Source organism: Crinia signifera, chromosome 4 (assembly GCF_055691185.1).
Source record: "Crinia signifera chromosome 4, ASM5569118v1, whole genome shotgun sequence".
In the NCBI taxonomy this organism is placed as follows: domain Eukaryota; kingdom Metazoa; phylum Chordata; class Amphibia; order Anura; family Myobatrachidae; genus Crinia; species Crinia signifera.
Window position 1 is genome coordinate 335,657,744 of NC_139220.1, and position 16,789 is coordinate 335,674,532.

Here is a 16,789-nt window from a genome sequence, read left to right on the forward strand (position 1 = left end):
CATACTACGGTGAGGTCATCCCTGTCTTCTGTGTCTGTGACCTGTGCCCTCTACATTCTGCCCATTCCTTCTATTTCCTGCTCTCTGTTGTGCAGATTGGATTCGTCTGTCGCTTAGACTTTAGTCTGTAACCTCTAATGGCCTCCCCTGTACTGTACCATAGCTCGCCCATTCCCCTGTACTGAACCGCACCTCGCCCATTCTCCTGTACTGTACCGCACCTCGCCCATCCCCTGTACTGTACCGCACCTCGCCCATCCCCTGTACTGTACCATAGCTCGCCCATCCCCTGTACTGTACCATAGCTCGCCCATTCCCCTGTAGTGTACCGCACCTCGCCCATTCCCCTGTAGTGTACCGCACCTCGCCCATTCTCCTGTAGTGTACCGCACCTCGCCCATTCCCCTGTAGTGTACCGCACCTCGCCCATTCCCCTGTAGTGTACCGCACCTCGCCCATTCCCCTGTAGTGTACCGCACCTCGCCCATTCCCCTGTAGTGTACCGCACCTCGCCCATTCCCCTGTAGTGTACCGCACCTCGCCCATTCCCCTGTAGTGTACCGCACCTCGCCCATTCTCCTGTACTGTACCGCACCTCGCCCATCCCCTGTACTGTACCGCACCTCACCCATCCCCTGTACTGTACCATAGCTCGCCCATCCCCTGTACTGTACCATAGCTCGCCCATTCCCCTGTAGTGTACCGCACCTCGCCCATTCTCCTGTAGTGTACCGCACCTCGCCCATTCCCCTGTAGTGTACCGCACCTCGCCCATTCCCCTGTAGTGTACCGCACCTCGCCCATTCCCCTGTACTGTGCTGCTCCACTATCACCATTATCACTTTTCATCACTGTTTGAACGTCACCTTACATTGGGGCTAATTCGCTGTGACTCTGGTATCAGGCAGATCTGTTGGATATAATGCTCCGCTTTCTTTCTCTACTACAGACGGAAGACCCGCACTTTGCGTCCCAGCGGCAGGTGTACAAAGACATCGGGGAGGAGATGCTGCTGCACGCTTTTGAGGGATATAATGTTTGTATTTTTGCATATGGACAGACGGGGGCTGGAAAATCCTATACTATGATGGGGAAGCCGGAGGCAGAGCAGCACGGGATCATCCCTCAGGTACTTCCATTGTGCCACCCACGGGGGGGGGGCAGTGCTGGGCTATTCTTCCTGTGGGGATAATCCATGGAAGCCAGCACAGGGGGAGGGGTGCTAGCCGCGTATTATGCAGGACCAGAGACGCGTGGGAGGGGCGCTAGTAGGAGGAGGGGGAGTGTGCTGTGCAAGGGGAGTGGAGTATTAGGGGTGTGATGTGCAAGGGGAGTGGAGTATTAGGGGTGTGCTGTGCAAGGGGAGTGCTGTGCAAGGGGAGTGGGGTAGGAGGGGTGTGCTGTGCAAGGGGAGTGGGGTAGGAGGGGTGTGCTGTGCGAGGGGAGTGGGGTAGGAGGGGTGTGCTGTGCAAGGGGAGTGGGGTAGGAGGGGTGTGTTGTGCAAGGGGAGTGGGGTAGGAGGAGTGTGCTGTGCAGGGGGAGTGGAGTAGGAGGGGTGTGCTGTGCATGGGGGAGTGGAGTAGGAGGGGTGTGCTGTGCAGGTGGAGTGGAGTAGGAGGGGTGTGCTGTGCAGGTGGAGTGGAGTAGGAGGGGTGTGCTGTGCAGGGGGAGTGGAGTAGGAGGGGTGTGCTGTGCAGGGGGAGTGGAGTAGGAGGGGTGTGCTGTGCAGGGGGAGTGGAGTAGGAGGGGTGTGCTGTGCAGGGGGAGTGGAGTAGGAGGGGTGTGCTGTGCAGGGGGAGTGGAGTAGGAGGGGTGTGCTGTGCAGGGGGAGTGGAGTAGGAGGGGTGTGCTGTGCAGGGGGCAGGTAGTAGGAGGGGTGTGCTGTGCAGGGGGGGGGAGTAGGAGGGGTGTGCTGTGCAGGGAGAGGGGAGCAGGAGGGGTGTGCTGTGCAGGGTTCGGGTAGTAAGAGGTGTGTGCAGAGGGAGGGGAGTGGGAGTGCAATGCAGGGGGAGGAGAGTAGGAGAGGTGTGCTATGCAGGGGGAGGGGAGTAGGAGGGGGTGTACTATGAAGGGGGAGGGGAGTAGCAGGGGTGTGCTATGCAGGGGGTGGGGAGTAGGAGGTGTGTGCTATACAGGGGGAGGGGAGTAGGAGGTGTGTGCTATGCAGGGGGGAGGGGAGTTTGTGCAGGGGGAGTAGGAGGGGTGCGCTGTGCAGGGGGAGGGGAGAAGGAGGGGTGTGCAGGGGGAGGGGAATGGGAGGGGTGCGCCTTGCAGGGGGAGGGGAGTATTAGGGGGGCGCCGTGCAGGGTGAGTAGGAGGGGTGTGCAGGGGGAGGGGAGTATTAGGGGGGCGCCGTGCAGGGTGAGTAGGAGGGATGTGCAGGGGGAGGGGAGTATTATGGGGGCGCCGTGCAGGGGGAGTAGGAGAGGTGTGCAGGGGGAGGGGAGTAGGAGGGGTGTGCAGGAGGAGGGGAGTATTAGAGGGTGCCGTGCAGGGTGAGTAGGAGGGGTGTGCTATGCAGGGTGAGGGGAGTATTAGGGGATGCGCCTTGCATGGGGGAGGGGAGTATGAGGGATGTGCAGGGGGAGGGGAATGGGAGGGTTGCGCCTTGCAGGGGGAGGGGAGTATTAGGGGGGCACCGTGCAGGGTGAGTAGGAGGGGTGTGCAGGGGGAGGGGAGTATTAGGGTAGCGCTGTGCAGGGGGAGTAGGAGGGGTATGCAGGGGGAGGGGTGCGCCTTGCAGGGGGAGGGGAGTATTAGGGGTGCGCCTTGCAGGGGGAGGGGAGTATTAGGGTGGCGCCGTGCAGGGTGAGTAGGAGGGGTGTGCAGGGGGAGGGAGTATTATGGGAGCGCTGTGCAGGGGGAGTAGGAGGGGTATGCAGGGGGAGGGGTGCGCCTTGCAGGGGGAGGGGAGTATTAGGGTGGCGCCGTGCAGGGTGAAACTGATGCTGATTTTAGTTCTACCAGCTATACCCCTATTTATTCTGTATTTTTCAACACACCCTGTAATTTTTTTTTTTTTTTGTTTGCTATGTACGGCGCTGCGGACACTTTGCGGCGCCTTATAAATAAACGTACTACTACTACTAGGAGGGGTGTGCAGGGGTAGGAGAGTATTAGGGGGGCGTCGTGCAGGGGGAGTAGGAGGGGAGTGCTATGCAGGGTGAGGGCTGTGTTATCTGTGCATGTGACTGACTCTGTTTTCGCCATCTCTGCAGCTATGTGAGGATTTGTTTGCCCGAGTCGGTGATAATCAGAGTCCGGACTTATCTTATTCTGTGGAGGTGAGTGACACCTACCTGTATATACCACGTATACACCCTGGTCCCTGTATATACCACGGATACACCCTTCACTCTCCCCCATCCCTGTATACACCCTGCACCCTGTATATACCACATATACACCCACACAGGGGTAACCAGACCTCACATCTATTTCTGACGTGTGTGTGTATATATATATATATATATATATATATATATATATATATATATATATATATATATATCTATCTATATCCATCCATCCATCCAATAACCAGGTCAGCTACATGGAAATCTATTGTGAAAGAGTCCGTGACCTTCTGAGCCCCAAAAGTAAAGGCAACCTGCGAGTGAGGGAACACCCCATCATGGGGCCCTACGTGGAGGACCTGTCCAAACTAGCCGTGACCTCATATCCTGACATCGCTGACCTCATGGACTGTGGAAACAAGGCCAGGTAATCCCGGGACACCCTTGGGCGATGTATCACGCAGTGTACCTGGGACATCATCGCCCTAATGCCGCCTTGTGTGTCTGTAGGACTGTCGCTGCCACTAACATGAACGAGACCAGCAGCCGCTCGCACGCCGTGTTCACCATCGTCTTCACCCAGAAGAGACACGATGAGATGACAAACCTGGACACTGAGAAGGTGCAAGAGCTCCGAACCAATTCCCTCAGTGTCCCCTCTGATGGGATAATAGTGTCACACACACAGGATACCTATAAGTTATAGGGTCAGTGACCCCTCTGATGGGATAATAGTGTCACACACACACAGGATACCTATAAGTTATAGGGTCAGTGTCCCCTCTGATGGGATAATAGTGTCTCACACACACAGGATACCTATAAGTTATAGGGTCAGTGTCCCCTCTGATGGGATAATAGTGTCGCACACACACAGGATACCTATAAGTTATAGGGTCAGTGTCCCCTCTGATGGAATAATAGTGTCACACACACAGGATACCTATAAGTTATAGGGTCAGTGTCCCCTCTGATGGGATAATAGTGTCTCACACACACAGGATACCTATAAGTTATAGGGTCAGTGTCCCCTCTGATGGAATAATAGTGTCACACACAGGATACCTATAAGTTATAGGGTCAGTGACCCCTCTGATGGGATAATAGTGTCACACACACAGGATACCTATAAGTTATAGGGTCAGTGTCCCCTCTGATGGGATAATAGTGTCACACACACACAGGATACCTATAAGTTATAGGCTCAGTGTCCCCTCTGATGGGATAATAGTGTCACACACAGGATACCTATAAGTTAAAAGTTTGTTACTAAATCTGTTTTTATTCCCCCTAGGTCAGTAAGATCAGTCTGGTTGATTTAGCTGGAAGTGAAAGAGCAGATTCCTCTGGAGCTAAAGGAACCCGTCTAAAAGTAAGCAATAACACAGACAGTAGGGAGCTATGAGCCCGCCCCTCCCCCTGCAGGGTGACACAGACAGTAGGGAGCTATGAGCCCGCCCCTCCCCCTGCAGGGTGACACAGACAGTAGGGAGCTATGAGCCTGCCCCTCCCCCTGCAGGGTGACACAGACAGAAGGGAGCTATGAGCCTGCCCCTCCCCCTGCAGGGTGACACAGACAGAATGGAGCTATGAGCCTGCCCCTCCCCCTGCAGGGCGACACAGACAGTAGGGAGCTATGAGCCTGCCCCTCCCCCTGCAGGGTGACACAGACAGTAGGGAGCTATGAGCCTGCCCCTCCCCCTGCAGGGTGACACAGACAGAAGGGAGCTATGAGCCTGCCCCTCCCCCTGCAGGGTGACACAGACAGAAGGGAGCTATGAGCCTGCCCCTCCCCCTGCAGGGTGACACAGACAGAAGGGAGCTATGAGCCTGCCCCTCCCCCTGCAGGGTGACACAGACAGAATGGAGCTATGAGCCTGCCCCTCCCCCTGCAGGGCGACACAGACAGAAGGGAGCTATGAGCCTGCCCCTCCCCCTGCAGGGTGACACAGACAGTAGGGAGCTATGAGCCTGCCCCTCCTATTGTAGGGTGACACAGACAGTAGGGAGCTATGAGCCTGCCCCTCCCCCTGCAGGGTGACACAGAAGGAGGGAGCTATGAGCCTGCCCCTCCCCCTGCAGGGTGACACAGACAGAATGGAGCTATGAGCCTGCCCCTCCCCCTGCAGGGTGACACAGACAGAAGGGAGCTATGAGCCCGCCCCTCCCCCTGCAGGGCGTCACAGACAGAAGGGAGCCATGAGCCTGCCGCTCCCCCTGCAGGGTGATAGACAGAAGGGAGCTATGATCCTGCCCCTCCTATTGTAGGGTGACACAGACAGAAGGGAGCTATGAGCCTGCCCCTCCCCCTGCAGGGTAACACAGACAGACGGGAGCTATGAGCCTGCCCCTCCCCCTGCAGGGCGACAGACAGAAGGGAGCTATGATCCTGCCCCTCCCCCTGCCGGGTAACACAGGCAGAAGGGAGAGATGAGCCCGCCCGCCCCTCCCCCTGCAGGGCGACACAGACAGAAGGGAGCTATGAGCCTGCCCCTCCCCCTGCAGGGTGACACAGACAGAAGGAAGCTATGAGCCTGCCCCTCCCCCTGCAGGGTGACACAGACAGAAGGGAGCTATGAGCCTGTCCCTCCCCCTGCAGGGTGACACAGACAGAATGAAGCTATGAGCCTGCCCCTCCCCCTGCAGGGCGACACAGACAGAAGGGAGCTATGAGCCTGCCCCTCCCCCTGCAGGGTGACACAGACAGAATGGAGCTATGAGCCTGCCCCTCCCCCTGCAGGGTGACACAGACAGAATGGAGCTATGAGCCTGCCCCTCCCCCTGCAGAGTGACACAGACAGAAGGGAGCTATGACCCCGCCCCTCCCCCTGCAGGGTGATAGACAGAAGGGAGCTATGATCCTGCCCCTCCTATTGTAGGGTGACACAGACAGAAGGGAGCTATGAACCTGCCCCTCCCCCTGCAGGGTAACACAGACAGAAGGGAGCTATGAGCCTGCCCCTCCCCCTGCAGGGCGACACAGACAGAAGGGAGCTATGATCCTGCCCCTCCTATTGTAGGGTGACACAGACAGAAGGGAGCTATGAGCCTGCCCCTCCCCCTGCAGGGCGACACAGACAGAAGGGAGCCATGAGCCTGTCCCTCCCCCTGCAGGGTGACACAGACAGAAGGAAGCTATGAGCCTGCCCCTCCCCCTGCAGGGTGACACAGACAGAAGGGAGCTATGAGCCTGTCCCTCCCCCTGCAGGGTGACACAGACAGAAGGGAGCTATGAGCCTGCCCCTCCCCCTGCAGGGTGACACAGACAGAAGAGAGCTATGAGCCTGCCCCTCCCCCTGCAGGGTGACACAGGCAGAAGGGAGCTATGAGCCTGCCCCTCCCCCTGCAGGGTGACACAGGCAGAAGGGAGCTATGAGCCTGCCCCTCCCCCTGCAGGGTGACACAGGCAGAAGGGAGCTATGAGCCTGCCCCTCCCCCTGCAGGGTGACACAGGCAGAAGGGAGCTATGAGCCCGCCCCTCCCCCTGCAGGGTGAGAGACAGAAGGGAGCTATGAGCCCGCCCCTCCCCCTGCAGGGTGACACAGACAGAAGGGAGCTATGAGCCTGCCCCTCCCCCTGCAGGGCGTCACAGACAGAAGGGAGCTATGAGCCTGCCCCTCCCCCTGCAGGGTGGCACAGACAGAAGGGGGCTATGAGCCTGTCCCTCCCCCTGCAGGGCGTCACAGACAGAAGGTGTCCTTACGTACTGGCAGCGCCCCCATGTGGTGATGTCTGAGGACAATACAGTATCTATGTCTTAGTACAGCCCATGACCAGTCTGTGTTTCTTGTTGCAGGAAGGGGCGAACATTAACAAGTCCCTGACGACCCTGGGAAAGGTCATTTCTGCGCTGGCTGAGATGGTGAGGACCCCTGTACTGTGGGGCATGCATGCTTCCTGTACTATGTCCGTGTTCACTCATTGCTGCAGGCCACACATGGAGACACTATTGAACTATGATAAATATAATAATTCCTCCTCTCGTAAAACCTAAAGAGCAGCCCAAGCAGCGGGTGATTGGCTGTGAGTGGCGCTCTGTCGGTAATGACGCCATGTCTCTGTATGTTACTGATCGTTGCATCCTGTCCTGTACGCCTGACGTCTGTGTGTGTATAACAGATTATTAGGAACAAGCCTTTCTCACCTCTCTCTCTCCCTAATGCTGCATGCCACACAGCGGAGAGACCTGCGCTCCCACCGCTGTAAGTATCCCGGGTCGCGCCGTATGATGACGCCTCAGCGCGAGGTTCCCGGACGCCCTTCCGCTGCTTCCCACTGGGGTTTATTTGACATTTTCATAGAGTTTTCTTGTGTGTTTTTGCAGCAATCCAAGAAGAAGAAATCGGACTTTATTCCGTACCGGGACTCTGCGCTCACCTGGCTCCTGAAGGAGAATTTAGGTGAGTTTTACCCCGGGGGGGGGGGGGGGGGGGCGGGTGCGGTGCTAGATGTGTTGGAACTTTGGTGAAATAGATTTTTGCACCTCTGGATCTTGCAAAATGATTGTTTGGATCTTTTATTGTATGTAACTGGCAGTGAAATGCGTCTTTGTGTTGTAGGTGGGAATTCGCGCACGGCTATGATCGCAGCACTCAGCCCGGCTGACATGAACTACGAGGAGACGCTGAGTACCCTCCGGTATGATTGTGTGCTGGAGGGGACAGTAATGGGGGTCCCTGACATAAGGGGGCTGTATGTTCTAGCGGTGTAGTTATGTGTTGTGTTACACCTAGTCCCAACACCACAGTTCCCATGCAGGGACAGAGCTGACTGCGGTGTCTTTCCCAGGTACGCAGACCGCGCTAAGCAGATCAAGTGTAACGCTGTCATTAACGAGGATCCCAACGCCAGATTAATCCGGGAACTGAAAGAGGAAGTGGCCAGACTGAGGCAGCTCCTGTTCAGCCAGGGCCTTGCAGGTGAGTGCGGACAGAGTGGGGAGGACTGGAGGAGTGAGTGCTGGTAGTATAAGGATAGATGGTCCCTGGCTGGTGGGTGAGTGAGTGCTGGAAGTATAAGGGTAGATAATCCCTGGCTGTCGAGAGCTGGTAGTATAAGGGTAGAAGGTTCATGGTCTGGTGGGTGAGAGCTGGTAGTATAAGGGTAGATGGTCCCTGGCAGGTGGGTGAGTGCTGGTAGTATAAGGGTAGATGGTCCCTGGCTGGTGGGTGATTGCTGGTAGTATAAGGATAGATGGTCCCTTGCTGGTGGGTGAGAGCTGGTAGTATAAGGGTAGATGGTCCCTGGCTGGTGGGTGAGTGAGTGCTGGTAGTATAAGGGTAGATGGTCCCTGGCAGGTGGGTGAGAGCTGTTAGTATAAGGGTAGATGGTCCCTGGCTGGTGGGTGATTGCTGGTAGTATAAGGGTAGATGGTCCCTGGCAGGTGGGTGAGTGCTGGTAGTATAAGGGTAGATGGTCCCTGGCTGGTGGGTGATTGCTGGTAGTATAAGGATAGATGGTCCCTTGCTGGTGGGTGAGAGCTGGTAGTATAAGGGTAGAAGGTTCATGGTCTGGTGGGTGAGAGCTGGTAGTATAAGGGTAGATGGTCCCTGGCTGGTGGGTGAGAGCTGGTAGTATAAGGGTAGAAGGTTCATGGTCTGGTGGGTGAGAGCTGGTAGTATAAGGGTAGATGGTCCCTGACTGGTGGGTGAGTGAGAGCTGGTAGTATAAGGGTAGATGGTCCCTGGCAGGTGGGTGAGAGCTGTTAGTATAAGGGTAGATGGTCCCTGGCTGGTGGGTGATTGCTGGTAGTATAAGGGTAGATGGTCCCTGGCAGGTGGGTGAGTGCTGGTAGTATAAGGGTAGATGGTCCCTGGCTGGTGGGTGATTGCTGGTAGTATAAGGATAGATGGTCCCTTGCTGGTGGGTGAGAGCTGGTAGTATAAGGGTAGAAGGTTCATGGTCTGCTGGTGGGTGAGAGCTGGTAGTATAAGGGTAGATGGTCCCTGGCTGGTGGGTGAGAGCTGGTAGTATAAGGGTAGAAGGTTCATGGTCTGGTGGGTGAGAGCTGGTAGTATAAGGGTAGATGGTCCCTGGCAGGTGGGTGAGTGCTGGTAGTATAAGGGTAGATGGTCCCTGGCAGGTGGGTGGGAGCTGGTAGTATAAGGGTAGATGGTCCCTGGCTGGTGGGTGAGAGCTGGTAGTATAAGGGTAGATGGTCCCTGGCAGGTGGGTGAGTGCTGGTAGTATAAGGGTAGATGGTCCCTGGCAGGTGGGTGGGAGCTGGTAGTATAAGGGTAGATGTTCCCTGGCCTGAAGGTTAGTGCTGGTAGTATAAGGGTAGATGGTCCCTGGTCTGGTGGGTGAGAGCTGGTAGTATAAGGGTAGAAGGTTCATGGTCTGGTGGGTGAGAGCTGGTAGTATAAGGGTAGATGGTCCCTGGCAGGTGGGTGAGTGCTGGTAGTATAAGGGTAGATGGTCCCTGGCAGGTGGTTGAGTGCTGGTAGTATAAGGGTAGTTGGTCCCTGGCAGGTGGGTGGGAGCTGGTAGTATAAGGGTAGATGTTCCCTGGCCTGAAGGTTAGTGCTGGTAGTATTAGGGTAGACGGTCCCTGGTCTGGTGGGTGAGAGCTGGTAGTATAAGGGTAGAAGATCCATGGTCTGGTGGTTGAGAGCTGGTAGTATAACGGTAGATGGTCCCTGGTTTGGAGGCTTAGAGCTGGTAGTATAACGGTAGATGGTCCCTGGTTTGGAGGCTTAGAGCTGGTAGTATAACGGTAGATGGTCCTTGGTTTGGAGGCTTAGAGCTGGTAGTATAACGGTAGATGGTCCCTGGTTTGGAGGCTTAGAGCTGGTAGTATAACGGTAGATGGTCCCTGGTTTGGAGGGTTAGAGCTGGTAGTATAAGGGTAGAAGATCCTTGGTCTGGTGGGTGAGAGCTGGTAGTATAACGGTAGATGGTCCCTGGCAGGTGGGTGAGAGCTGGTAGTATAACGGTAGATGGTCCCTGGCAGGTGGGTGAGAGCTGGTAGTATAAGGGTAGATGGTCCCTGTCTGGTGGGTGAGAGCTGGTAGTATAACGGTAGATGGTCCCTGGTTTGGAGGGTTAGAGCTGGTAGTATAAGGGTAGATGGTCCATGGTTTGGAGGGTTAGAGCTGGTAGTATAAGGGTAGATGGTCCATGGTTTGGAGGGTTAGAGTTGGTAGTATAAGGGTAGAAGATCCATGGTCTGGTGGGTGAGAGCTGGTAGTATAAGGGTAGAAGATCCATGGTCTGGTGGGTGAGAGCTGGTAGTATAAGGGTAGATGGTCCCTGGCAGGTGGGTGAGAGCTGGTAGTATAACGGTAGATGGTCCCTGGCAGGTGGGTGAGAGCTGGTAGTATAACGGTAGATGGTCCCTGGCAGGTGGGTGAGAGCTGGTAGTATAAGGGTAGATGGTCCCTGTCTGGTGGGTGAGAGCTGGTAGTATAACGGTAGATGGTCCCTGGTTTGGAGGGTTAGAGTTGGTAGTATAAGGGTAGATGGTCCATGGTTTGGAGGGTTAGAGCTGGTAGTATAAGGGTAGAAGATCCATGGTCTGGTGGGTGAGAGCTGGTAGTATAAGGGTAGAAGATCCATGGTCTGGTGGGTGAGAGCTGGTAGTATAAGGGTAGAAGATCCATGGTCTGGTGGGTGAGAGCTGGTAGTATAAGGGTAGATGGTCCCTGTCTGGTGGGTGAGAGCTGGTAGTATAACGGTAGATGGTCCCTGGCTGGTGGCTGGGATGGTGGGAATGGTCACTGTCTGGTGCATGGGATAGTGGGAATGCTCCCTGGCTGGTGGGTGAGAGCTGGAAGTATAACGGTAGATGGTCCCTGGTTTGGAGGGTTAGAGCTGGTAGAATGTGGTTATAGCAAGCTTGGTCAGGTAGGTGGACTTTCCTTTCCGTGGTTGAGGGACAGTAGAATATATGTCCTTTCTTTCTCACATCAGTGTTTTCCTTTCTGTTTTACAGACCTTGCGTTAGATGATGGCATATCGGTTCCCAATTCCCTGCCACCATCTTCTGTGCCCGTCTCCCCACCACCTGTGCCGGGATCCCCTCCTCCTCTGTCCCCACCCATCACAAATGGCCAATCCGAGGCCTTCCCCGAGGCTGCAGAGGAGGCCGAGATCTGTACGGAGGAAGCCATGGAGAGACTCCAGGAGACAGAGAAAATTATTGCAGAGCTTAACGAGACCTGGGAGGAGAAGCTGCGGAAGACAGAAAACATCAGGATGGAGAGGTAGGTGGTGGAGGAGGTGCGATGCGTGGTAACTGTGCCAGAGCCCGGAGCAGGGGAGGGACTGACCAGGAATCTGCCTTGTTCTAGGGAATCGCTGCTGGCAGAAATGGGGGTTGCTGTAAGAGAAGACGGGGGCACGGTTGGGGTCTTTTCCCCAAAAAAGGTGAGTCGTTATTACTTACAGCATCTACGCCCATTGTTTGTGTGATGTGTGTAGCTGCATTATATTATTCAGACAGAATTATAATGCCTGTGTTGTATGCAGATCCCTCATCTGGTCAATCTGAATGAAGATCCGCTCATGTCAGAGTGTCTGCTGTATCACATAAAGGAGGGTGTGACAAGGTAATGACAAGACACCGGGTCCTCCCCTTCCTTAGTACATCTCATCTCTTGTCAGTCATGTGTCATCCCGGTGCTCCCACCACCCTTCTGTGGCCTCCTATGTCTCTCACCGCGGCCTCCTCGGGTCTCTCTCCCTCACCGCGGCCTCCTCGGGTCTCTTACCACGTCCTCCTCTGGTCTCTCTCCCTCACCGCGGCCTCTTCGGGTCTCGCTCTCTCACCGCGGCCTCCTCGGGTCTCGCTCTCTCACCGCGGCCTCCTCGGGTCTCGCTCCCTCACCGCGGCCTCCTCGGGTCTCGCTCCCTCACCGCGGCCTCCTCGGGTCTCGCTCCCTCACCGCGGCCTCCTCGGGTCTCGCTCCCTCACCGCGGCCTCCTCGGGTCTCGCTCCCTCACCGCGGCCTCCTCGGGTCTCGCTCCCTCACCGCGGCCTCCTCGGGTCTCTGCGGTTTCCTAGGTATGCGTGCGTTTCCCCCCGGACACTCCCAGATCCCAGTTTTCCTTAGCACTACCACTAAACAGCCGTTTACAACCCCCAGACTCCTACTTTGTGTCAGTCATCTTACAAATGTCCAGGGATCAAAAATAGTTGCTCCTACCTGTCCTTTTTCAAACAGCCTGTGACCTGTCAGTTAGAAGCTGATTGGCTGGTGGGTTATCACTCTAAGCTTAGTACATTTGGCCCCTCTATCTCTTGTCCAACGCCCATGTTTCATCACTCCCTTGGCTGACCGAGTTGTGTTATTCCTGCAGGGTTGGTCAGGTGGACGTTGACATAAAGCTTACAGGACAGTTCATCAAGGAACAGCACTGCTTATTTCACTGCAACACCAGCGCCACTGGAGAAGGTGCGGATAACTTACAGATAGGCCCAGACCTTGGTCTCCATGTGCTCACTGACGCTCTTCTGATTTTCCTCTGCAGTGATCGTCACCTTGGAGTCTTGCGAAGGGGCAGAAACCTATGTCAACGGGAAGCAAGTCACTGACACCTTGGTCTTAAAATCAGGTGAGTGACGGAATATGGAGCTTTCAGCTTGACCCTCCACAAAATAGGGCTACACCGCCCCTTGCGTGGTGACCGTAACACGTGTCCGTCTGGCTCTCTGTAGGTAACAGAATCGTTATGGGAAAGAACCACGTTTTCCGCTTCAATCACCCTGAGCAGGCGCGCCTGGAGCGGGAGAAGAGCACAGCGGCGGCTGAGAACCAGGCAGAGCCTGTGGACTGGAACTTTGCTCAGCGAGAGCTTCTGGAGAAGCAGGGCATCGATATCAAGCTGGAGATGGAGAAGCGGTAAGTCTGGTGCCACGCCATATAATCACTGTGCTGGTCCTCCCTACTCTGTAGTCTAGGTATCCATTATATCTGCCCATCACCAGGTCATGAATGGTCACCGCCTAGGTCAGTAGCTGTATCTGATGGATCTCTCATTTCCCCCCCATCCAGGCTACAGGATCTGGAGTTCCAGTATAAGCGAGAGAAGGAAGAAGCTGACCTGACTCTGGAACAGCAGAGATTGGTATGGTTCGCCTCTCATACAGTACTGATGTGTTTGCTGGACAGCTACTCTGCCATGTTCTTAGCCGAATCTCCTTCTTCCTCACCCTAGTATGGCGACTCGGACAGCAGTGACGACTCCGACAAACGATCCTGCGAGGAAAGCTGGCGCCTCATTTCCTCGCTGCGGGAGAAAGTCCCTGCAGGCCGAGTGCAGACCATCGTGAGGCGCTGTGGGCTGCCTAGCAGTGGTAAGAAGCGGGAGCCCATCAGGGTCTACCAGATCCCCCAGCGCCGGCGGCTAGCAAAAGACCCCCGGTGGCTGACTCTGGCGGATTTAAAAATGCAGGCGGTGAAGGAAATCTGCTACGAAGTTGCACTGAACGACTTCAAGCACAGCCGCCAGGAGATCGAGGCCATGTCAGTTATCAAGATGAAGGAGCTGAGCCGGACCTACGGCAAGCCGGACGGCAACGAGAAAGAGTGGTGGAAAGCGGTGGCTCGTGACGTGTGGGACACCGTCGGGGTCGGAGAGGAGGATGACCGGAGTAAAGGCGGAGTGCAAGATTTGAAAGCGCACATAGACAAGCTGACGGACATACTGCAGGAGGTGAAACTGCAGAACAACATGAAGGACGAAGAGATCCGAGCGTTACGGGACCGGATGGTGAAGATGGAGCGTGTCATTCCGGTGACACAGGTAGGTACGGCAGGAGAGCAGTGATACCATGCGGGAGGTCATGGGTTTAATTTGTGGGTTCCATTACTATATTTGAATATTTTCTACCGTCTCATGATGACACTTGTAGGACACAGAGTTGCGGTAGCGTCCGGCCCACACACAAGGGTCGGTGTTGCACTCTGACTGCCCTGCTCTAACGCATACTTATTCTCTCTCCGTAGGACGATGCGGCTGATGAATACTCAGATGATCAGTCGTTCTCCTGGTGCTTGAACGATAATGAATCCTTAAACAACGACCGGGATGACGATTCTCCCGACCATTCCCCGAAAGAGCAGCGCGTGACGGAGCTCATGGATGGCAACCCGACTTTCCGGCGGGGGAGGATGCGTTGGCTGAAGCAGGAACAGACCAAGATCCAGAATCTGCAGCAACAGCAGATAACTCGTTGTCTCCGCCGGCCCCCCGGCACGGGAAAATTCATCCCGCCACTGGACTGCAAGCTCCGCTTCCCCTTCAAGAGCAATCCACAGCACCGCTTGTCCTGGGCTCCGGGGGCTACTTATGTGGTAGAAGAAGTGTCTTGTCCATGGACAGTGGAAAGAAGGGGTGGAGTGGACGATGGTGACAGGCGGAACGGGCGCCCGCAAAGGCCTCAAGGGGAGAGCGACCATCCTAGGCAGAGAAGAAACTCTCTGGATGGGGGTTCTAACAGGGGGAGGAGACCCAACTATCGCCACAATCGGCCCAACAGAGATGAGGGTCAGGAGCCTGGGAGGAGATCGCAAGGCAGTCCAGGCAATTTTCAGCAGAAACCTCACCAGTTGTCCCCACAGGAGAGGCCCTACAAGTACCACCCCTACACTGCCCCGCCCAGAATGCGTCGGCAGAACTCCGCCCCAGACCTGAGCGACAGGGAAACACAAGTATGAATTAGGAATGAGCGCGGTCAGGACCGAAGGAACCAGAATGTCGAGCGAGAGGACGAGAATGTGGACACACGAAGGAAGCTCCGTTATGGCAGTAGAAGGATCCTGAAGGATATGTCATAGGATGTGAGGACGTTTAGTCCGGACATTTTGATGTGTTGGTTTTATTTTCCTTATTTTATTTTGTGTTTTGTTGTTTTAGGAATTTTATGTTTATTTTTTCGTTCTTGTATTATTATTATTTTGGACACTGCGTAAACTGTCAAACCAGCTGCTATCTGAGGATCACAACACTACAGGAAATGACACTCACCCGTCTGGGGCGTGCGGCTTACCACCCGCCCTACAGCCCCGCTGTGCCAAAAAGCCATATTTATTACACCCGGCAGCCTGCGATTACTGTACGCACAGAACGTATACACTATGTAAGGTATATATGATTCTCTCGGTGTGTGTGTGTATATATATGTATTTATAATTGTGTATGTACATGACATAGATATACCTTCCTACACACACAGGTCTGTGTATAACTGCATATATATGTATATGTAGACACAGGTTTATGTATGTACATTGGATGTCACTGAAGAGGCTGGGCTGTAACTTCTGATGGCGATCCCCACCCCCCAGCGGTCACCCCCGCCCCTTCCATCTTTCCGTGGTCCCGGTACACCTTTTGCTTTCTCTTTGCGGCATGCATTTGACACTGCCAGCATGTACGGACTGGCACTACCTGACGCTGCTGGCGTGGCACACTTATATGGGCCTATTTATCCTTTGCATTCTGTTCTCAGTGTGAGGATGATGTGTAATCACTGTCGGTGGTAAGCGGGCGTTTCCGCTTCATCTGCGCTTTGTTTTATTGTCGCACTACAACGTGGGTTATGAAGATACGATTGCATGAAGGTGCGGACTGATGGGGACACTGTACTGCTGCAGGTTCCATGTGGCTGGGCTGAATCATGCAGCGGTAGCCGGCCCAGCATGTCTAACGATCAATGAAGAAAATAAACTGCCCATTGCTGCACTGAGAGTCATTCCTGTGTTCTGTCATCATGTGGCTATAGGGTAACGTCACAGGGGGTGCTACGTCATGGAGACAGTGATGTGGGGTAAATCGCAGTCAGTCTCTCTCTCCCCCTGCAGGGTGACAGACAGAAGGGAGCTATGAGCCCGCCCCTCCCCCTGCAGGGTGACACAGACAGAAGGCAGCTATGAGCCCGCCCCTCCCCTGCAAGGTGACACAGACAGAAGGGAGCTATGGGCCCGCCCCTCCCCCTGCAGGGTGACACAGACAGAAGGGAGCTATGGGCCCGCCCCTCCCCCTGCAGGGTGACACAGACAGAAGGGAGCTATGAGCCGGCCCCTCCCCCTGCAGGGTGACACAGACAGAAGGGAGCTATGAGCCTGCCCCTCCCCCTGCAGGGTGACACAGACAGAAGGGAGCTATGAGCCTGCCCCTCCCCCTGCAGGGTGACACAGACAGAAGGGAGCTATGAGCCGGCCCCTCCCCCTGCAGGGTGACACAGACAGAAGGGAGCTATGAGCCGGCCCCTCCCCCTGCAGGGTGACACAGACAGAAGGGAGCTATGAGCCTGCCCCTCCCCCTGCAGGGTGACACAGACAGAAGGGAGCTATGATCCTGCCCCTCCCCCTGCAGGGTGACACAGACAGAAGGGAGCTATGAGCCGGCCCCTCCCCCTACAGGGTGACACAGACAGAAGGGAGCTATGAGCCGGCCCCTCCCCCTGCAGGGTGACACAGACAGAAGGTAGCTATGAGCCGGCCCCACCCCCTGCAGGGTGATGCTGACGGAAGGGAGCTATGAGCCCG

The 16,789-nt window shown here is 55.5% G+C and overlaps 1 protein-coding gene across 1 annotated transcript; it reads left to right on the forward strand.

The window, feature by feature from the left end:
• Positions 1 to 907: 907 nt before the first annotated feature.
• KIF1C (kinesin family member 1C) lies at positions 908 to 15,983 on the forward strand. Its single transcript, XM_083185787.1, has 18 exons — positions 908 to 1,129; positions 3,219 to 3,284; positions 3,545 to 3,723; positions 3,807 to 3,918; positions 4,591 to 4,668; positions 7,093 to 7,158; positions 7,621 to 7,696; positions 7,856 to 7,934; positions 8,085 to 8,215; positions 11,230 to 11,500; positions 11,588 to 11,663; positions 11,766 to 11,845; positions 12,597 to 12,691; positions 12,768 to 12,851; positions 12,955 to 13,138; positions 13,292 to 13,364; positions 13,455 to 14,042; positions 14,246 to 15,983. Exons 1-18 carry the CDS (start codon positions 923 to 925, stop codon positions 14,954 to 14,956), a joined length of 3,156 nt encoding a protein of 1,051 aa, XP_083041913.1. The 5' UTR covers positions 908 to 922; the 3' UTR covers positions 14,957 to 15,983.
• Positions 15,984 to 16,789: the final 806 nt, after the last annotated feature.

Coding starts and splice junctions, on each gene's coding strand:
- KIF1C (XM_083185787.1), top strand. CDS start 923: ATGCTCCGCTTTCTTTCTCTACTACAGACGGAAGACCCGCACTTTGCG. Junction 3,285..3,544: donor ACTTATCTTATTCTGTGGAG/GTGAGTGACACC, acceptor TCCAATAACCAG/GTCAGCTACATGGAAATCTA. Junction 11,664..11,765: donor GGGTCTTTTCCCCAAAAAAG/GTGAGTCGTTAT, acceptor TGTTGTATGCAG/ATCCCTCATCTGGTCAATCT.